The following is a 22970-nucleotide window of genomic DNA, read 5'->3' on the forward strand; positions in this document are numbered from 1 at the left end:
AATAGCCATCCAACTAACGTGCATAAATATAAATCATTGGATAGTATTGTTAAAATATCATTGTGACGTGCAAATAGTTCATCTAATTTCATTTGCTCACCAGAGTATTCATCAGCCTTTTTACCAAAAAAAGAGTATTCATCGTCTTACCAAGAAAAAAAAAAGAGAGAGTATTCATCAGCCTTACTTTCCGTCGCGAAATTTGCAAGTAGGTCTTCCCATTCCTCTCCGAGAGACACACGGCCACCCTCGAGAAGAGAGCAGCTCACGTTGGACCTGAGACGGGGTTGCATCTTTCGCCTGAAACAAACATTCACACTACTTCACTCTAATCCACCGTTGAATCACCAACTGTTCGCTTTGAGAGCTGTGTGATTCGTGATCTAACGGTAGGTTCGGGAGAAGGAAGGTCGATCCTTATGGCGCACCAAAGATGCAACCCCTATCCCGTTGGACCCGGCCTTTTTTCCGCCACGTGTGCGGGTCCCACGCTACCTCGCCGCCCCGTTGACCGTCTGAAGCAGGGGTTGACCCAAGTCGGCCCTCGTGCTTGCTCCCGGTTCCCCTCCGCTCTCCCATCCCAAACACCAGGCATCACACCACACCACTCATCCTCTCCCTATCCCTCCCTTTCAAGCAGCGCCCAGTCAGTTTAAGCCAATCAACAGTTGCCACGTCATCGAAGGTGGCATTGCTGTCAGAGGGCACGACAGCTGATCTGGCCGTCCAGTCTCCCCGGGGCCCAGAAGGATCGAGTAAAGAACGACGGTGGAAGAAGCACGAGCAGCTGCTGCGAAGAAAAAGATTATTTAAAATTAGAAAAAAAGAACCCCGAGCAGTATCGGTAGGAGGAGGCAACGGAGAAGAAGAAGAAGAGACAAAGCAGGCAGCCATAAGAAGAAAGATAAAACCTCGTCTCTCCCCTCAAAACCCCCTCTATCTGCCAAAATTTATTTCCCAGTCCTCCTCCCTCCCTCCCTTATCCCTTCCTTTCCTATGTCGGGATAATTAACCCCCAAGGGCTTCTTTTGCTAGACTTTTACCATTCTCCCCCTCCAAATTAGGGTCAGGGTTTATCCGTTGATGCCCGGCCCGTCACCGTTGGCGATGACGCAGCGCCGGAGAAGCCCCATCAAAACCCTATTCTCTGCCTTCTCCTCCTTATTCCTCTTCGTCGCGGTCGCCGCCGCGGCGACCTCGCCGGAGGCGGGTTCCCGTGGCGCCGAGAGGTCCGCCCTTCTTCAGCTGAAGAGCTCGGTCACCGACCCCGCCGGCCTCCTCCGCCGGTGGTCCGCTGCCCCGGGCTCCGACCCCTGCTCCTGGCCCGGCGTCTTCTGCGACGCGAGATCCCGCGTCGTCTCTCTCAACATCTCCGCCAGAGCGAGCGACGGCGTTTCCCCTTCTGCTTCCCGCTCTCGATCAGGGCCGTTCGTCCGTCGCTGCCCGGATCCCCGCCGACGGTTGGTTGGGAAGCTGAGCCCCGCGTTGGGGAAGCTCTCGGAGCTCAGGGTTCTCTCCCTACCTTTCCACAGCTTCGACGGCGAGATCCCCGGCGAGATCTGGGCGCTGGAGAACCTGGAGGTGCTCAATCTCGAGGGGAATTCGCTCTCGGGCACCCTCCCTTCGCGGTTCCCTCCGCGTCTCCGTGTTTTGAATTTGGCGTCTAATCGGATCCAAGGTGAGATCCCACTCTCCCTCTCGAGCTTGGGATGTCTAGAAACCCTGGACCTTTCTGGAAACCAGCTCAACGGTTCAATTCCTCGGTTTCCGGGTAATTTCACTAAATTGAGAGAGGTGTATCTCTCTTTTAACCGGCTCGAAGGGCCGATCCCCGATGAAATTGGTGCTGGATGCCTCAACCTAGAGTACCTGGACCTGTCGGGAAATCAACTGGTTGGTGGCATTCCTCCTAATCTGAGCAGTTGCACTGAGCTTCGAGCTCTGCTGCTATTCTCCAATCGTTTGGATGGTGTCATCCCTTCTGATCTTGGAAGGCTCAGAAAGCTTCAAGTTTTAGATATTTCAAGGAACAGCTTGTGTGGCCCCGTGCCTGCAGAGCTTGGAAACTGCTTAGAATTATCTGTCCTTGTTCTTTTAAATCCGCATGATCCAATGCCTAGCGACAATTTTTCAAACTATGTTGATGATGATGAATTCAATAGCTTTGAGGGTGGATTTCCTGGAAACATCACGGCCCTGCCGAAGCTTAGGGTGCTTTGGGCTCCAAGAGGGATGCTGGAAGGGGAGATTCCAAGCAATTGGGGAACTTGTGAGAGCTTGGAAATGGTTAATCTGGGTCACAATTTATTCACCGGAGGGGTTCCAAAGGTGTTTAGTGAATGCAAAAATCTTAAATTTCTTAATCTCAGCTTGAATAAATTGACTGGTTGGCTTGACGAAGACCTTCCTGTGCCTTGTATGTCTGTCTTTGATGTCAGTGGGAATCAGTTATCAGGCTCTATTCCGACGTTTAGTAACAAACAGTGCCCTTCATCGCGGTTTTCGCCCAATGATCTGTTATCTGCTTATTCTACATTCTTCATGTATGAGACTTATAGGGGACTGTCTTTGCCTTCTTTTGAATCTGCTGGTGACTTTGCAATATATCATAATTTTGGCAAGAACAATTTCACGGGTACCCTGCCTTCTTTACCACTTGCCACCAATAGATATGGAAACCAGAGCATTTATGCATTTCTTGTAGAACGGAATAATCTCAGTGGATCATTAAATGCCATGATCTTGGAGAAGTGTGGGAACTTGAATGGTTTGATCGCAGACCTCAGTAACAATATGATCTCTGGTGGGATTTCATCAGAAATTGGTGCCATGTGCAGATCTCTTATGGTTTTTGATGTAGCAGGTAATAACATTGCTGGAACAATTCCTGCTAGTCTTGGTTTATTGCGTAAGCTTGTTAGTCTGGACTTGAGTAGGAACTGGCTTCAGGACCAGATACCTGCAAGTATTAGCCAGTTAAAGAGCTTGGAGTATCTATCTTTAGCTGGTAATAACATTAGCGGTCACATTCCCTCTGGCTTGGCTCAGTTACCATCTCTCAAGGTTTTGGATCTCTCGTCAAATTCTCTCACTGGTGAGATTCCTGGTGACCTTGTGAACTTGAGAAATCTCACTGTCCTTCTTCTTAACAATAATAAGCTTTCTGGAAAGATTCCTTCTGCTTTTGCTAATGTGACATCACTTTCCATGTTTAATGTGTCATTCAATAATTTGTCTGGGCCATTGCCATTGAATGCCAGCACGGTAAGGTGTGATAGAGTCCTTGGAAACCCTTTACTCAAGTCTTGTCGGGGATTTTCTCTTTCTACTGCACCATCAGATGCGGAAGGGCACAGTGGGAATTCGCAAGCATATGCAGATCCACCACCAGGAAGCTCTCCGACTAAGAGTGGCAATAGTGGTTTCAGTTCTATTGAGATTGCCTCAATTACTTCTGCAGCAGCCATTTTTTCTGTCCTATTAGTTCTGATTGTCCTTTATATATACGCAAGGAAATGTGCACTGAGGTCTGCTGTTCAGTCTGCTGGAAGAAGGGAAGTCACAGTTTTTGTGGACATTGGGGTTCCACTGACTTATGAGACTGTTGTCCAAGCCACAGGGAATTTCAATGCAAGCAACTGTATTGGAAGTGGAGGCTTTGGTGCCACATACAAGGCTGAGATTTCACCAGGAGTCTTAGTGGCTATAAAGAGACTTGCAGTTGGAAGGATCCAAGGTGTCCAACAGTTCCATGCAGAGATTAAGACTCTTGGGAGGTGGCGGCATCCCAATCTTGTGACTCTAATAGGATATCATGTTGGTGACACAGAAATGTTTCTCATTTATAATTATCTGCCCGGGGGTAATTTGGAAAGGTTTATTCAGGAAAGATCAAAGAGACCTCTGGATTGGAGGATGCTTCACAAGATTGCTTTAGACGTTGCATGTGCACTTGCTCATCTGCATGACCATTGTGTGCCCCGAATCCTTCATCGGGATGTTAAACCAAGCAACATTTTGTTGGACAATGAATTCAACGCTTATCTATCTGACTTTGGATTGGCAAGGCTTCTAGGAAATTCTGAAACACATGCAACCACTGGTGTGGCTGGGACTTTTGGGTATGTCGCTCCAGAATATGCAATGACTTGTCGTGTCTCTGACAAAGCAGATGTGTATAGCTACGGTGTGGTGCTACTGGAATTACTTTCAGACAAGAAAGCTTTGGACCCCTCCTTCTCTCCATATGGTCATGGTTTCAATATCGTTACTTGGGCATGCATGCTGCTGAAGAAAGGCCGGGCACGTGAGTTTTTCACCGAAGGGCTGTGGGATGTGGCACCCCATGATGATTTGGTGGAAACCTTACACTTGGGTGTCAAGTGTACAGTTGATTCGCTTTCTATTAGGCCAACAATGAAGCAAGTTGTTCGACGGCTAAAGGAACTTCAGCCTCCACCTCGTTAGCACCAATAATAACGTGTTCACACTTAGAAAGGTAGAATATGACCTTTGACATGATTGATCCTTATATGTTGATTAATTTTCTGATCACCTCTCAGGCTTGAAAAAGAGTTGTAGTTGTTGTCTTTGTAATGCAAATTGTTTCTTCTTGTGTTCCTCTCTGGCTCTCTTTACTAATGAAGGGGAAAAAATCGGATGTGGTTAGCTCGACCAATTTTTTAAGATATTTGGTTTCATACATGTACATTCTCAGGAAAATTTTGTTCTTAGATTTTTCAGAATTAATAATTCATTTTATTAACTGTTCTTGCTTTTCAATTGCACGGACAAGCAATATTGATGTCATCAGACTCCACTAGCAAAAAGAATCTAATTTGCCGGTGGATTTACTTATATGGCTAAATTTATGAGTACATCATCAAAGTTTCATCAGGTTGTTGCATTTGTTCTGTTTGAATATCTGACAAAGGAAGTTTGAAAATGAAGTCTTATGTCCAGGATTTATGTATTGATAAGCCAGAAATCGTGGATTTATGAGTAACATTATGAAGCTAACATCCTTAAACATTAGAGAATAAAATGTCATACAAATATTATTACAGAGGATACTTTTAATGTCTTATGCTTCTGTTGATCACATCCCTTTATTAATGCATGTTCTGTGGATCCTTTTGCAGCCTCGGAAAAGTTCTGCATGAAATGAGAGGTTTTTGATATAGATGCATGCTGCTTCGTGCAGAATAAGTTTGCAATTTCTTCATATTTTGTTGCCTCAAATGATAGAAAGGAAGCTTTTAATGTATGATGGCAGGTGATATTGTATAGATGCATGCAATCTGTTAGTTCTGCAGCAACCGAGGCATCCTAAGTTCTTGAGTGTCCTGGAGTTAATGCAAGTCCATGTAAGTTTATTATAGACATCATGATATTTCTCACATTGCACATTTATGCTTGTGTCTTTGTCACCTTCTAATGTTTTAGGTGCTATTATTGTACTAGTCCCTATCAGCCATACTTCTCATACCATATAAATCCAATACCTAATAGTCTGGCACAACCCTGGTAACAAGAAACGTACCATATAGATACTGCCAGTTGGGTATCAGTGCAGGTACCCAAGTTGGTATTAAATCCTGGTTTTGCATGCTTATTATAACACCTAAAAGTGTAAAAATTATCCTATAATTTCTATAATATAATAGTTTACTTTATTAATTACTTGCAGTCATGATATTTTATACCAGCCCAAACCAGTCGGTACATCTCATACCGTACCGTGCCAGTGGGGAACCGGTTTGGTTCAAGCTGGTTTTTTGAAAAATGGCTTGAACCGAACCGAATCGGTCGGTTCGGTACGGCATCAGCCCGAACCACCCAATATTGGATGGTTTGGTCCGATACGGTACCGGTTGGGCTTGATTTTTTTTTTTTTTTTGGCTGTTGGATGGGATTTTTTTTAAATTTTTTATTATCGGTACGATGCGGTGTGGTGTGGTACTGATCAGATACCAGTACAGGCCTTGGTACCGGTTCTTGAAACCTTGTTTGTAGTCTTACTGTCAAATTCTTGTTGTTTTGATGGATTTCTAATATCAGCTTTTAATCATTAGAAAGATATGTTCTATTTAATGGCAGAGTAACTGTCACTTGGCATGCAAGGGGTAGGGTGGACCTAGATTCAAAACATGCGGACCAAAATCTATGCCAAAGCAATATCATAAGATCCAATCAATGAGCAAGTCTGCGACTCTAATTGGTTCCTATATTGATCTTGTAAAATTGGACTCAACTTATTTAGAACCAAGGTTCACCATCTTGGTATCGAATCCCATTGCTGGTACCATGCTATTACAATGTCGGTATGTGGTTCAGTATGATACAGTAGTGGTGGATTCATATAACAAAATATGGGTTTAATTGACCCCACAAAAAAATTAAAAATATTAGGCATGTATATATATGGGTACAAAAAGTCAAAATTGACCCCACTAATTTTATGAATTGACCCTATATCTATAGTAAAATTTTGAAGAAGAATAAAAAAGATCATATTAAAAAGACTAATTATGACCTACATTCTCTCTCTTTAATGACTCATATGTCCTACCTCTTTTTCCTTCTTTTCCTCTCTTACAACACTTTGACCTCTCTTCTTCTCTTCTTTCTCTTTCTTTATTAATTACTTCTTTATTTATCTTTTAATACCCCACTCCAACTCCATCCACTCACCTCCTATATTTAAATCCTACATCAATTTATTTTTTATACCCTAGAAGGATTATATCGAAAGATAAAAAGAGTAATTATGACATACATTCTCTCTCTTTAATGACTCATATATCCTACCTCTCTCCCTCTCACACCACTTTGACCTCTCTCCTTCTCCCTCATTCTTTCTTTTTTTTTATTCATTACTTTTCTATTTGTCTTTTAATGCCCCGCCCCAACCTCATGGTTCCCATCCATCCACCCCTTGCATTTAAACCCCACATTAATTTATTTTTTATACCCTAATCAATTCAAATGCAATAGAAAACTATATGTTCTTCTTATCTTTTTTCTCAATTTGAGTTAGGTATATCTCTTTTAGCTTCTTTTTTTTTAACACTTCTTTAGTTTTTCTCTTTGCCTTCTCCTTTCTTTCATACTCATATCAAATATATATGATTAAAATAATTTTTGGTTAGCCGTTATAATTTTAATATTTGGCAATATCTAGGATTTTGCTACGGTGCTCCTTTATAATATTTTATTGTAAAAGATATTTAAGATATTACATATTATCTTTTTTATATATTTTATTATTTTTTTCTTTTTTCTCTCTCCCCACGGCTCCTCTATTTTTTTTTATTATATTGACCCCATCAAGCAAAGTTCCTGGATCCACCACTGAGTGTCGGTATGGTATGAGAATGCTGCTCGGTATGGTACACCCCATTCTAGATGATATGGGGTGGTACGGCAAACCATGGTTAGAATCGTGAATGGGTCGAAATTGGGCCTAAAACTTTTGACAAAAAGGCAATTCTATTTTGATCCAGGTTAGGTTGGACTTAGGTGCAACCAAGACCCACCTCCAGCATCAATAAATTGGAAGTCTTATTTCATTTCTCCTATGTAAATTTCCTCATGTTTTGAAAAGTTATAAAGTCCACTTTAATTGGAAAGACTAACTTCCTGTAAAAAATATCATATAGATAAAACTTCCAATATGAAATGACCATTAAACTATGTTACCAGGACCCTTTGTTTAGTCTAAAGTGCCTGGACTTGACACTGGAACATGGACACTGGTATGACACTTGGACATGGTTCCAGAAGGAGAAGTTTAACAAATTGAAAGAATCAGGCACTTAGACATGTACCTGACAGACATAGGTGAGTCTGCTTGGACCTCTAAAGAATCGCTGAAACCATTCCCAAACACTTCCTATAATAGGTAGCCACTTAAATCTCAGAAAAGAAATTTTCATAGTTTTACATGGACCATAGTCAAATAGTATGATATATTGCATTTCAGAAGGTAATTAGATGGAGTCCTCCTAGCTGGAGTTAATGATACAAGCTGAAGAAAGCTCATGGGAATTGTTTAGGGACATGGAGGTGAGAGTGAGTCTCCATGGTGGATCTATCTGCTAATGTTGAAGCTTCCTGCAACTGAACTACCAGTGGATGTTGGATGCTAAGTTATAATTAGTTTTTACCGGCAGTATTTACTTTATTGTTTGCTGATACTGGATCATGTGCTTCTTTAGTAGCATATAACTTGAGAATAGCTTGTTTTTTCATGCAGGTAAGCTGCAGAAGAATCTTCAAGAGAACCGCTCGCAAAAATTCCAGCACGAGACAACAGCTCCTTGCACCATGGCACAGAAACCGTTGTTTGGATGGTTGGCAGGAGAATGAGTCGCAGATATGTTATTCTTTGCTGGTGATGCTCCTGATATCAGGTTCAGGTCTTTTTGTGACACTGGCTGCTTTCTTGGGTGAGAAAAGAGAACAATAATGGGTTCCTCCGGAAGCATTGAGTTCCAGTTTCTGTGAACTCGGAATGACAGATGAAATAACTGTCGCTTTTGTCTAACCATGCAGCCAGGATGGTATTCCTATGAATGCAATTGGAAATCATGATCTATCACCAAAGTCGGTGCTGACTTTTCCTGTGAGACTATATAATATGTTTGTGCAGTCAATTGGACTTGCGTTTGAGGGGTGATTTGAAGACTGCCTCAAATCAGTTTTTTTGCAGCAGTGAGTAACAGAATACAAGGCCCAAAGGAAATAAACTTTTATTCAAGGTTACTGGATGGGCATACGCCTATCTGGTGTGTGATCGGTTTAGCATCTTCACCACATGCTTGTTTTGGTTTGTGTGATCAGACCAGGAGATTACCCAAGTCTTTGTAATGGTCAAAACAACATCATCCTTTGTTAACTTTTATTTTCATCAGGTGCTGGTGCCTATAAGTCTTACTTTCCATCAAATGTATAATATTTGTTTACCATGTTTGCAATCTCGCTGATAGATTAGATCCAAGCAGAAAATGGTTGACAGTGTATATGTCCAGTCATCAGAAGCTACTCTTTTTTCCCCGGTGGCTGTATTGCTGTATTGGTTCTTTTAAATGAATATACTCACTGATAAATCCTGAAGAAGGAATGAGGTGAATGCAAATTTGTGTTCTTTGCTCCATTCAGTCTATGGTTCTATATATTTTGCCAAATTCGTCTTTCATGGCCCAATTAACTTTATGCTGTTTGGTTGCTGTCACTAATAATATATCTTGCTTCAGATATTTATCTGGTTTCCTACTCTTTTATTTTTTCAGAGTTTTTAACTAACAAATTCTCAAATAATAAATATGCAAAGTTCCCACCAGGCTATGGAGGACGAGTAGAATGGTTGAGAGAGTTGTGTTTGGTGTAGAAAATGGTAGTCGTGGAATGGTGTAACTGTGGTTCTTGTGCTCCGTCTAACATGGCTGCTGGCATGCTAGGAATGACGCCCTCCATAATCAAGTTGATGTTTTCTAGCTCGTGCTTCTTGTCAAGCTGCTGCTACCGTCACTGCATTCTAACCACACTTCACATGATCAAGACTTGCTCCTGTTTGCAGATAATTTTTAACAATGTTGAATGCATCTAGATCTGATTCCGAATTTGCTACTAGGTCCGGTAAATCCAAATTAAATCTGATCAAAACTCAAATCAAGCTACCTGGGCCCTGTCACTTAACTATGGTCACCTACTAATCATAGTTTTCCGGAGACATGATGGACAAGTTCTGAAACATGAAAAAAAATTATGATGGATCTCATGCTCCATGAAGACATTCTTCCATCTTGGATCGTTTCTTGCTTTTGCTAAGTTACTCTTCCTGATGTGTCAAATCAAATTCCATTCTGATGATTTTAATGAACTTAGATGTGGAAATGTTGATTGATGAGAAGTATTGAACCATGTTCTCCAAGTACATTTTCAATTTTTACATGCTTTTTCCAATTTTGCTCTTTCACATTCACGCAAGTTACATGCAACTCTCTAGATTGTTACTATTTGAAGTATGTATCATAGAAGGTCTTCATAGACAATAACCATTCATCCTTTTTTTTTTTTGGCAGAAAAATGAAGAGGCAAACAGCCTCATCCCATTTTATTAAAGCCCAATGAACGTGAGCGAGGAAAAAGGGGAATTGCAGGGGAGAGGTCAGGGTCTGAAATTCGCAAAACCAACTAGGCAAACTCATTCCCAGTCCTTCTCAGGAGGAGACCCATTGCCAATATTTCAAGCAAGAGGAAAACATGTAACCAGTAAAATTTCGTAGAGGGCAACAATGATAAAGTATCTGATTAGATAAACAAGAAATGGTTTGCAGATAAAATTGCTTTCTTGGAAACTTTTACAACATTGCATATCTGAGGAGCATATGAACACCTTAGTTTGACTAACTAAAAGTTCACCCCCCAAAAGATGATATCATAAGTGAAATTTTATGCAATAAGCTAGAAGCATTCTTTTCATCCATGGCAGATGCCGCTACCCATTCCTGATACTGATGAAGGCTTCCAGTGAAATCTGTGAACAACCCATCAACCCCAATCTTTTTTATCCAGTAATCATATTCAGCATATGGGTCCTGATGAAAGTTGAAGTGTAAGAACATGTATTCATTCCTGTAAGTGTACGGGTGCACCTGCAATCACCAATGTCTGAGAGAGTAAGCATTTGCTCTAACAGCCTCCAGCTGTCGATGAGGGGAAATTAACATGGTGGCAAACATTACAAGAAACTTTAAGTCCATTCTAAAGATGATGGGATCTTAGAAAAATGATATAGATGATTTAAGTAAACAATAACCAACAATCAAAAAGTAAAAGACAGAAGAATTTATATTATTGGAGTGATTCATATGTATGTATCCACACACATGTATGCTTATGCATGTTTAACTGACCATTTGCTTATGTCGGAACACATTGTGATTCAACATCACAGTATAAGGTTAAACATTAAAATTTAATCCTTCAGATAGAAGTATTTTGTATACTCTTATTTTCAAATTTTCAGGTATCTTTCTGGTCATCTTATCAGATGAACACCTGGAGAGCTGCCATAGAGCCCACATGAGGTTCACACAGTATTCTGGTGCACCCAATGTTGAGAAATCCATGTTAATGTTTACATAATCACATGAAGCATTGAAACTACTCAATGCATCTAACAATGAGCATAAGTTCAAATATCTCACCTGAAGATCATGAGCATGTGCTTTTGCAACAAGATCAGTGGGTGTAGTCAAATAATTGTTCTCTGCAGGCACAACAGTGTCCTTCCATGGTCCAATTCCAACCACGTAGTCTTTTATGTATTCAAGATAACTATCTGAGGTAATTTCCCAATATGACTAGACACAGCACAAGATGAGTCATTAGCAAGTAGGGAAAAAAATGATTTGTCATGTAATAAATCGTCAGAGAACAGTGTCTAGACAACAGCACAAAAGATAGTTTCCCCAAATCATCCATTCATTAAAAATGTGCATCACAGAATCATCATATAGTACATAAATGAAACATCTTATCTTTCTTTTGCAAGGCGAACAAACTGTAAATTCTAATTCATCATTATGCTGAGTCCAAATCTCAATGAAAAATTATTATCCAGCAGAATATCATCACAGGGAAAAGTGAAACCTGATTTGTATCTTGAGTTGGAACAGTGACATCATCGATTAGGAAGATCTTTGGAGAGTCCGTCATGTTTGAAATATAAATTAGCGAAGTTGGAGCAAAGGACTGTATGAATACTGGCTGCTTTACCCAGTCCTTGGATTTGTATGCCCCTTTATATCCATACTTCAGTAGCGTCTCCACAAACTTGTCCTCAAACTTCTTTCCATTAGCCCATTTGACCTGTCAGAAAGAGCCGTAGGCCATTCACAGAAGTACACAATAAAGAGCAAATAAATCTCATTAAGACATAAAATAAAAACTAGTTAAAGTAAGTTGAACAGTTAATGGAATAGAAATCATTTAAGTTAGTCAAGAAATTAGTAATTTGATGTCTATAGATTCTCATTTTGAACATGGCAGATATGAGTGACTTTGTACCTGGAAAAAGAAAAAAGAGATGGTCTAATTACAGAGAAGCATGAAAGAACTTGCAATGACATCCTTTTGGTGCATTAAACCAAGATGAGATATGTTGAATGCTTTTGGTAATCAAGCCCATGTAATTGAAAAGGTATCCATGGATCTCCATTTGTCTACAGTTGGAGGACAAAGCCAATACCAGAGTAACTCACAAAATAATGTTATGTTCAATAGCCAGTTTTTATTAGTTTATTGTCTTTATTTTAGACTGATAATAGTGATCCCAGAAATTCTATATTTCAGGATAGTCATAATTTTAGTGCACAAATGTGAAGGTCACTTACATGCTGATTGATGAAAATTGGATTTTTTATCTCTGGATATATCCCAACAATTCTATCAGCATCTAGTGCAATCGCAATAAACTCCTCAAATGTGATAATTGAGAACTTTCCTGCTTGACAGAAATGAGAAGAAAGTCAGCTATTGTTATTAAGTCATGTAATATCAAATTGAAAACTTAATTTTCATCTTAGTCACCTGCAAAAGGGAAATGCTATAATGAAGGTCCACAGATTCAGCACCAAGTATGCACCTAAATGCATACTGGTATGGTGCCAGTACAGCATTTTTTGGCTTTTCATTTTTCATTTTTTTATTTTTGAGGATTAATTTAAGGTTTACAGATGTTTAAAAGTACTGCATCACACTTTTAAAGTACCTGATTAAGGCTTGGTTAGGCTTGGTTACTGTTTGAAGTACCCAGTTATGGTTTATGGATGTCAAAGTACCTCTTACATAACAACATTATTGGTTTAGTTTTTGCTCGGCTAGGTATGTAAACATCTATCTAGTCAAGAATATTTGTTCATGGATACTTGCCTGCGATCATGTTGAACAGTCCCAAATATATATTTGTTATTCTAGGAATTCTTCTGCTGACAGTTGCAATATTTAATAATTCGAAATATTAAGCAAATTTTGCAGCATAGAGACATGTGGTTTGGTCTCATTATGAAGTATTCAGTTCTTGTGGACTCATCAAAATATAATAGCAAACACTCTATGATTGCTCATTGTTGGTTTAAACAAATGATCAATTTGAAGCAAGTCCATCCATGACGTTATGTTTCTTTATGAGGCAGAACTAAACTGTCATCTTAGACCCATCATCAACATATTTAAACAACTCTCTTGGATTTCTTCCTTGCTCTCTTTTTTGCATGAAGTAGTTTGATGTAGGTCTATGTTTGTGGGTGGAGCATTTTTTCTAGGATTTGAGGTTCCTGCATGACATTTTTCTCCGTTAAACCCAATACATAAAATTATTATTAAGAGTTATTTTTCTGATCTGTTCTCTTCCAAGGTTATTCAACAATGGACTTCTCCCTGAGAGTGAAGTGGTGCATAATCATTAGTATGCTTTCTCCATATAAAAAAATAAATTACATAATTCATTTGTGTCTAAATGTTATTAAGACCTCATAAGTGTTTATAGAAGATCAATTAGGAACAGATACCATTGGATATAAGGTCTCATTTGGCATTGCTTTAAAAGGGATAATAAGCACTTCTTGGAGGGCGAAAAACTCGTTTGGGTGATTTTGAGATGTTTGACGAAAATTTTGAAATTGTTTTCTACCTCAAAAAGCTAAAAAGGGTCTAGTAAGATTTGGAGCTTTTGGGCAAAAGCCCTACTTGAGATATGTCAAAAAGCTATTTTTTCTACAATATGCAACTTCAAGTCCCCACAATAAAACTTTTACAAAAACTAATTTTAAAATAATTTATAATTGGTGATACTTTATAATAACAATTTTTGATGATACAATATAAAATAATATAATTATAATATAATAATATTATAAAATTATCTTATATTATATAATGGTAGTATTATATTGCTATCATCATCATTATTATGTTATAATAATCATATTATAATAATATAGTGTTATTATATGATAATAATATTATTATATAGTATTTATAACATACTAAAATAATAATACCATTTTATTACTTTATAGCTGTTATATTTCATAATAAATTTAAAATTTATTATTTATTAGATTAAATATTAAAATAAATAATTTATAAATTAAGAATATTTTATACTAATAGTTAGACAATTAAAATCGCTTTATGATTTCCTTTATTATCATTTCTTGATACCAAAAGCATTTTTTTAGTTTGGTTATCGAACAAATTTTAAAGTTCTACAACACTTCAAAAAATAGTTGCCACACAACAAATAGCTTTTCACCAAAAGCTCTACCAGCAAAAGCTTACTATCTAAAGCTCTATATACAAAAGCTGATGAACTATAACAATGTCAAATGGGACCAAAATGGAGGATAGTAGACTGTAAATTTGAAATTAAAGAGTTAGATGAAAATGTCATGCTGGAAGTTGTTTTTGCTATTGCAAATACTTTTGAATGAGTTTAACATTAGTGGTTCTGTATATAATTAATGCTTGCTAATGCAGCCTTTTTGAATAATTTTATGGAATTTTATTCCATGGATAAAGTACCCATCATGCTGGAAAGAAGAAGAAGAAGAAGAAAAAGAAAAGAAAGAAAGGAAGAAAAGAAGAAGAAAAGGAAAGGAAGAAAGGAAGTGAAGAAGAATAAAAGGAAAGGAAGATGGAGAAATGAAGAAACAGAAAGATAGAGAGGAAAGAAAAGAAGGGAAGATGAAGAAAAAGGGAAGAAATGAAGGATGGGAGAAGAAAAATAAAGAAATGAAGGAAGAAAGAAATGGAGAAGAATAAAAAAAGAAGCGAAAAAAGAGAAGGGGGAAGAAAGAAGAAGGAAGAAGGGAAAGAAAAAGGGTGAGGGGCCTGAACCACCCCAAACTACTCTGAATCAATGATTCTATGCAGTTCAGGTTGGTTCAACTAGTTCAAATCCTTCACCAAGCCAAACCGCTGAACTAACCCTATACTGTGCTAGTTCGGGTTGGTACATAGCCCTAATCCAACAAAATCGGTTAGTTTAAGTCACAAGCAATGGAGCCATTCAGGTGCTCTGCTTTGATTCATAACCCTTATCCAACATACTTGCTCATTGCATCAGGGCGGCTCCAATTTCGCCAGATATACCCAGGTTTGTCGATCAGATATAGGATATGGAGCTTGACTCAGCCAATACACCAAATTTTGCATCAAGATAAGTCACTAAAAAACTTGGTTATGATCATATATAAAGCTACCCAGCATATTTACTCCAAAATGTAGCTCACCATTGTATTGTTGATCTCGGAACTTATACCTCTGCTTCACCCTTAATGTTTTAAGTTCTTCAAGTGTAAAGTCCACTGCAAAAACTCAGAATATTAGTTAACAATGAAGACAAAAAGCTGCCTTAAAATTAGCTCTTGTTTTAAATCAAAAAACATTAGATAACCAATTACGCATATTAAGTTTTTAGAGATCATGGCATCTCTATTAAATTAGAAGTGGAAATCATCATAAAATAAACTTTTAAAAAATCAAGAACAAAAATATATGTTATTTTGATGAAACAAAATCTCTTAATAGTTAATAAGTTATCAAGCATCAGGCAAAAGGGAAATGAAGCAAAAAATGAGCAATAGAATCATCCAAAGGAGAAAGAAATGCATGTGTGTGTGTGTGTGTGTGTGTGTGTGAGAGAGAGAGAGAGAGAGAGAGAGAGAGAGAGTACTCAATATCATGATGTTGGAAATTGTGAAAATAGGTAAGTATAGATTCAATTAAGGTCTTAAATTACCCCCTTGTATCTCATACCCTTCTATATCAGAACAACACAATCGAGGGTAGATAGTATCTATCTACCAAAACTAGAAACATCAAGAAGGATTAAAAAAACTATTGATATCAGCTGGTACAATAGGTACAGCACTGTTGGTATGCGTTTATATGTATTGGTGCAGATTGTTTTAGCATCCCGACACCCTCATTAGTGCTAATTGCATACCATCCTATTCTGGTGGCTTTGAATCATGGATTAAATAGATTGACAAATATCACTTTCTCTTATAAGCAAAGCCTCACATTCCTATTCTAGGTTGTTTGGTTTCACAAAAAAATTACTCGAGAAGCTTGTTTTCTTGGAAAACCTAGTTTCTTTTGTTGGTTCCACTATAAAAATTAATAAACTCGAAATATTCTAACTAGTTTACTAGGAAACTTTTCATTTTTCATGAAAAACAATCCTATTTTCCCTTTTCCTTTTCAACCAATTTCCCTGCAACCAAACCTACCCCAAAAGACTCATGGTAGCCTCTTGCTATCTTTCCCAATATAATGGCAATTAGTGGCATCTTCCCCACTGATATATTCTTCCTGCTTTTTAACTAATCAACAACAGAAGAAGAGAGGTAACGTCCTTGATTAACATCTCATGAACTCATATAAAACTTGAAGAGTCTTCATACATATAGAACCAAGTATATTAAAGAGGAATCTTGGATGCATTGCCTAGATCTCTCTCCCCTAGGTACAATTCCTGTGATGTCGAGAAATCAATTCACATGATCATAAATCTGATTCACGTCATGAAAGTCATCAAGAAACCAAACTACAAAGTTACATTTTGAAAGTTTCTATGTCAAGTTTACTATTGTAAATCAATCATGCGCCTCTTCTTGTATAGGGAAGTACAATCATGATAGATGCCAATTTACACTTGTCACTCAATCAACACCCTTTGTATTCCCTGAAATTTGACATGTTAATTTTTTAATGAAGATTACATGAGTATAAAAACCAAATGTTATCTCATAAATATGGGGTTGGCCACAGATGTATCATGCCAACCTTACTTGTTTATGCCCATTCTCAAGTACAAGAGTTTCCCACCCCCCACCCCACACCTTACTCCCCCAATATATCTGCCTGTCTGTGTGCTCATACACATGCCCAATATACAAGAACATTTCCACTTAGCTCTGTGAGTGACGTGGTATCTGTTTCTTGACCAAATCCTCTAGGTTTGTACCATCTCACAAGTTCATTAAGTTCATTTAGTACTCTCCAACATTCATCAAAGTTTAAATATCTAGTAGTGCAAAGGGACATCTAAATCTAAATTGTTTTCCGTGCCAAGATATGACTTATTTTGCTGGGTCATTGCACGGCATCTTCATTGTCAAAAATCATTTCCATTTCTAAATGCTATAATTAATAAGATAAATGTTATCATCAATCTTCAAAGTTCAAACAAGTCAAAATCTGTTCACCATAAAAGCAAAAAAAAAAATAGAGACCCAGAAAATATATCTTTATTCATTAATACAAAATAACTGATGTATATCACCTTACAAAGCATAAGGAATATGCAGTTTATTCAACCCAAGAAGGAAAATTGCAAGTCAACATACCTACAAAAAAGCCAGTCATATTAAACCCTTGGACTTCATAGGTTCTTTTACGATGAGCAAACTCCTTCTGATCAGCAATATCAGTTGTAGCATCAAGTGTTACATCATGAAAGCATATCAGTTTACCATCTTTACTAGCAAGAATATCGGTTTCTATAAAATCGGCACCTTCATCAATGGCTCTCTGCAACCATGAAGAGAAAAAAAAATATGTCTATTAATTTCCTGATATAAATAACAAAATGGCATAACTAGCATAGAACTCGTAATTCAACAAAATTTTGTTACTGTGACAATATGGCCTGCGTTAATCAGAAGATGAGATCTCATAGAGTAAATTTCCTTGGACAAACAATCATCTTCAAGGGGTCCAATCCAAGAAAAAAACTACAATGTTTTTTTTTTTTTTTCTAGATATGTATATAACTAAATTATGATAGATTACTTCTTTGAATCACAAAGTTAAATGGAAAAAACTGTGCCATTATGCCTTTAAATCACTGATCAGGCTATGATCGATCAAGAAAGTTGGAACTTTTAAAAATTATGTAGTATGTATCCTTACTAATACATGTTTGTTTAATAGAGAGGGAGAGAGAAGCAAGGGAGAATGAAGTTGATATGGAGGTAAAAGTCACAAACTTGAAGGTATCTACCTAATATTCAGTTTCTAAATCCACTTATTGAGAATTTGGGATTTTCAAATCATAGCCAAAAAATTGGTTTTGTAATTGCATTCATCTTAAGATTTTTTTTAACTTCCAAATAGATTCATGCCTAGATATGAATCCTTGCATTCTGGATCATTTCAGCCCTCTCTCCAATCATTAATCTTTTGCTCCTACCGTACTTTATCAACACCAACCTTAGTCCAATAACTTAGCTATTGTTCCATGATTTCACTAGCAAACATCTTATATGTTCTATAAGTTAAAGCAGTAACTGATTTACAAAGAAAAGACAGAAGTAGGCTTTTAGTGAAATTTAACAAAATTCTTTACGATTAGTCTTCTACTTGCTTTTATGATTTAATTCTTTAGGTAACCCTTCCGCAACCATTTGCATCCAAACCTAGTGCAGATACATGATATTTAGGAGCAGGATTATGCAAGCAAATTGCCACTAAAGTGAACGTACAAACCTGCTCTAATTACATACTTAGTACATATCCAATTGTACAAAAAAGCTATAAATAGTGATACTTAAGGTGCAGAAGGTCATAGCTTCCTATGAAACACTCACCATATATGCAGCAGCTGTTTCTTCAGGAAGTTCCCCATTTGATCCCCGATGAGCTATGTTATACGGACGGGACGTCTGCAAGGGCTGTCTGTCTTTATAGTCTAATTTGCTTGGTAGTGGGTAGAATGGCCTCCCCACGGTCCCCTCGAGCAATGATAAAAGAAGAAAAGGGAGAAACCCTGCAAAAGATTATCCACCAAACATAAGTCTTCACACTGATAGCTATACTTGACCAAATACAAAGCTTTAACACCACCAGGATTTTCCATTACAGACAACTCAAATCCAAGAACTACCGCACATCCACAACCCACACATTCAAGGTACAAAATTTATATAGCTTAATCAAATATTACGCCGTGCTTAAGCTGTGCAGATTGCAATTGCTATAAGCTTGCTTGATTTATTCTTCCGGTTGTCATGAGCCCACTGATGAATAAATATTTGCACTATTTTAACATCTCTTTGTAGACCCTTGCTTCAGTAAATGCAGGAAAAGATAAAATAAGAAAAGGCGCATGAAGATTTGATAACATCATATCCAACAAAAGCCAAGGCAAGAAATGGACCTCATGGATTCATATTTTGCATTTCTTGAAGCAATATTCAGTTTTACCATTCTCGATCATAACCCAAATGTGAAACTCATCAGGCGAATATACCGCAATGATTCAAACATCAAACGCAAATAAAACCACAACACCCAAAAAGCATTAATATGTACGGATAAATTCTCAAGCAATAATAATTTATTCCAAGAAAAGATGAAAAATATGATTCAATACCGATCAAAAATCTCATTCCAGGGAATCCAATGGACTAAATAGTGCAAAACAGAGAAACAACTCCGTTCAGCAGCTAGATCGATGGGAATAAAAAGGAATAGGGATGAGAATAAGAGAAGGAATAGGTGGTGCTTACAGAGGGGGGAGGTCATTCTATTCTCTTCTCCACACCTTCTCTGGGTCGGCCCTCTCGTCCACGCCCACACCGTCTTCTGGGTTAAGATTGTTAGGTGTCACGGTGCCATTATGTAGGGGGAAGAACTGAGAATATTCTGCGGGAATCACTGGGGTGTCCACCCGCCTTTCTCATTTCACCGAGATCCATAATTTTGCGACATTATGCGACTCGAGAAATTCGCACTCCCGGTCACGTGAAATCGTTGCTCGGGATTAATTGATGGATAACATAGTCGACTACAGGAGAGCAGCAGCGTTTACGTCATGGGCTTGCTTTTTCTCAAGCAATGACTGCGCTGCCGTGCCTTCCGTTGTTTGCCCACGGAGGATTTCTATAAATTTTGATTTGGCCAATGAAATGACCCTCATGAACGCTTGCTACGTCGAAGACATGACTAAGATTATGTACGGGTATTACAAATCTAACCATTCTAAATCTTACTTTAGAACTTTCCCACCTCCTTTCATAAGAAGCTAGAAATATTCTAGGAAATATATGATTTCCAGCCAAATCCATCGGAATCTAGAGAATTTCACAAGCTTCTACTTCTTTAGCGACCTTTTCATGTGCTCGAGAGAGAAATGTATGGAAAGTATTTTTCTCCGTCTAAGCTGGCGACACCCTCATTGTGTCTTCATAAAAATGCTTAAATTATCTCATCAAATTGTATAAAGTCTCAACACGTTCACAAATTGCTTCACCACTGGGTAGCCGCCTCCATTTTACTAAGGTTACGTTTGGTGGATCAAATTGTATAAAGTCTCAGCGGGTTCGCAAATTGCTTCACCGTTAGATTGCCTCCTCTATTTTACTTAGATTACCTTTGATAGCTGGTAATCTATCCAAATTGTGAGCAATTTAAAATGCATCTACTGGATTACTGCGTTTGGTATATCTTTTAGATGGCAATCCAAATTGTCTTGACAATCTACATTATCTTCTATGAGATAATCTAAATAACCTTAGGGAGGGATGGCTATCCAGATTATCATTTCTTTAACAATATTATAATAAAAATTATAAATAAAATCATCCTTCAAAAAATCATAAAGCATCAATATTGGTGCTCTTCTTTCTCCCTCTGCTTATGGCTTCTCCGTGCCCAACCTTTCTCCCTCAACTGTCAACCCCGCACAACCTCCCTCCCTCGATGCCATCCATGGCTCCTTCGTGCGCCCTCGGCCCCTCCCCCCAACCCACTACTCCTCTACCCCCTCGTCTATCCGTGGCTTCTCCGCCCTTGTCCCCCTCCACCTCCCCACATATCTTTCGCACTCATCCTCACCAACCCCACAGCTCCTCTACATGCACTCGACCCCTCCCCTCCTAATCCATGGCTCTTCCGCACCTTGTCTGCCTGTGGCTTCTCTGCCCTCATCCTCCCACCCCCCATGGCTCCTCTGTGCTCATCTCCACCACCCCCATAGCTCCTCTACTGCCCTCCCTCCTTGCCTATGGTTCCTCACACTCCCATCCTGCTGTTTCTTCATGCCACCACCACATCCACATCATCAAAGAGAACAAAGAGCACTAGAGCAAAAATGAATTTTAAAAATTTTAATTTTATATTATTAATAATCTAATCATCATAACAAATATATCAATCAAGATTTTTAGTAATTTTACTACAATATCATCTTTCGTGCACCAATCATAATAATCAATATTACTGATAATTTAATTGATGATAAACTATCTTGAAGGCAATCTATGTTATCTTTCAAAATTATCTGACGTTGCACCAAATGCAATCTAGGTATCTATGATTTAAAGTTATATCAATGCCTCGAGCCATACGGTCCACCAATTTGCACTCAACCAAGTTAGCATTGTCGGACTTTGCATGCGCACATAGAAGATGGGGTGAGTTTTGACTTTTGAAGGCAGCCATACCTCGCAGGATTTGAGATATGGAATGGCCCTTCACAATGGTGAACAAGGCTATTGTGGAGCCTGTGGGTGACCTTGTATTGTGAGGGTCATACCTTTACCCAGCCACCTGAAAAACTACTAGGACTCATCCAGTTGATCATAGGAGCCTAGGTGTGTAGGTATGACAATTTTAGTCAATCCATTAATCCAACTCAAATAGGACATATTTTATCTGAATTGTTTAGAATCCAAAATAGATATAGATTCTAAAAAAATATTCGAAATAGATTTGGATCGGATATAAATAATAATTTTTTTTCTCTCAAAATCTGATTTGATATTATCTTAATCTAAATTATTCTTTCACAATTATAATTATTTTGTCATATTTACATTACGGGTTCCTTATTCGATCTAATTTAACCTCTTTTATCTTCTCGATCCCATCCGACCCACATCTCAATTTAATCTAACTCGAGATAGATATTCGGTACAGAATAAATATAGATAGAGAGTTTTTAATTACTAGATAAATATGGATATTAGCCGATTTGGTCCGTTGGAGACCGATTGCCATCTTTACTGGTGTGAGCAATCGTTACCCAATAACTACCTCAAATGGGTTCCAGTTAATTACCTTGCTCTCATACAAGTATAACTCCAAGAAAGCATTTACCCTTTCAGTTAACATAGCCCGTCGGTTTGGAGGGTGAATCTGGGGGAAAAGTGTCGTGCCAAACCCATCAACTTGAGCTACTTTAACCAAAAATGCCCGGTAAATTATAAGTCACGCTGATCTTTACCAAAATAATATATATATATATATATATATATATATATATATAACTCACGCCAACGATGAATTGTAGCGATTCCGAACACTTAACCACGTGTTTGAAAGACAACTAAGCCATATCATCCATTGAGTAATCCCTAATGGCAGGAGTTGAAGACAACTCATCCAGACACTACTAGCTCTCTTGCTCCTCGATCATAGCATGAGTACACTCTTTTTAGGATGGTCCCTATCCTAATATCGGACATCGCATAGCAAATTATTAAGTTAGGGCTTCCTTTTTGTGTCTGCTTTCTTCCCTTTTGGTGGCTTTACCCACCCTTTAGGGTGTTCACCCTTAAATGCCCCCTTACAATGGTCCTTGCCATAAGAGGGTTTGGACGGCTTTGCTTCCATCTCTTTGGTGTAACCATTGTTTGGACCCTTGGACTTGGAAGACTTGAACGTTTCAAAAGTCCATTCAGGTATCTACCACCACAAGTGCGGTCGAACTATTCTTCCAGCCAGATCTTAGCCACTCGTTGGCAACCCATGGTTTAGGACCATCAATAAAAGTCCTCCTTGCCCATCTAGCTATTTAAAGTGTTAGGATTTGACACCTCGAGATTCAGCCCACAATGAGCCTACAGCGTGGTTCGCGGCGAAAAACGGAGTCCAACGAGACCAAGATCATC

The 22970-nt window shown here is 38.4% G+C and overlaps 2 protein-coding genes across 4 annotated transcripts; one reads left to right on the plus strand and one right to left on the minus strand.

Annotated features, from left to right (window-relative positions):
* Positions 1–793: 793 nt before the first annotated feature.
* On the plus strand, positions 794–9157 carry LOC105033166 (LRR receptor-like serine/threonine-protein kinase RPK2). 3 transcript variants are annotated; one of them, XR_829940.3, is made up of 3 exons: positions 794–4498; positions 5142–5366; positions 8258–9157. XR_829940.3 is itself a non-coding variant. In XM_010907856.3 (2 exons), the coding sequence occupies exon 1, from the start codon at positions 1084–1086 to the stop codon at positions 4465–4467; it is 3384 nt and encodes a 1127-aa protein (XP_010906158.1). In that variant the 5' UTR covers positions 794–1083; the 3' UTR covers positions 4468–4498; positions 8258–9157. The 3 variants fall into 3 exon arrangements, 1 of the variants encoding a protein (XP_010906158.1); XR_829941.3 differs by having other exon boundaries at positions 5276–5366; XM_010907856.3 differs by lacking the exon at positions 5142–5366.
* Positions 9158–10269: 1112 nt separating this feature from the next.
* Positions 10270–19851, minus strand: LOC105033167 (glycerophosphodiester phosphodiesterase GDPD6). Its single transcript, XM_010907857.4, has 8 exons — positions 19587–19851; positions 18666–18844; positions 17424–17607; positions 15303–15377; positions 12402–12511; positions 11659–11877; positions 11214–11369; positions 10270–10658 (listed from the first exon to the last, which is right to left on the minus strand). The coding sequence occupies exons 1-8, from the start codon at positions 19600–19602 to the stop codon at positions 10422–10424; spliced, it is 1176 nt and encodes a 391-aa protein (XP_010906159.1). The 5' UTR covers positions 19603–19851; the 3' UTR covers positions 10270–10421.
* Positions 19852–22970: the final 3119 nt, after the last annotated feature.

Source organism: Elaeis guineensis, chromosome 2, assembly GCF_000442705.2.
Source record: "Elaeis guineensis isolate ETL-2024a chromosome 2, EG11, whole genome shotgun sequence".
Taxonomy (NCBI): Eukaryota; Viridiplantae; Streptophyta; class Magnoliopsida; order Arecales; family Arecaceae; genus Elaeis; species Elaeis guineensis.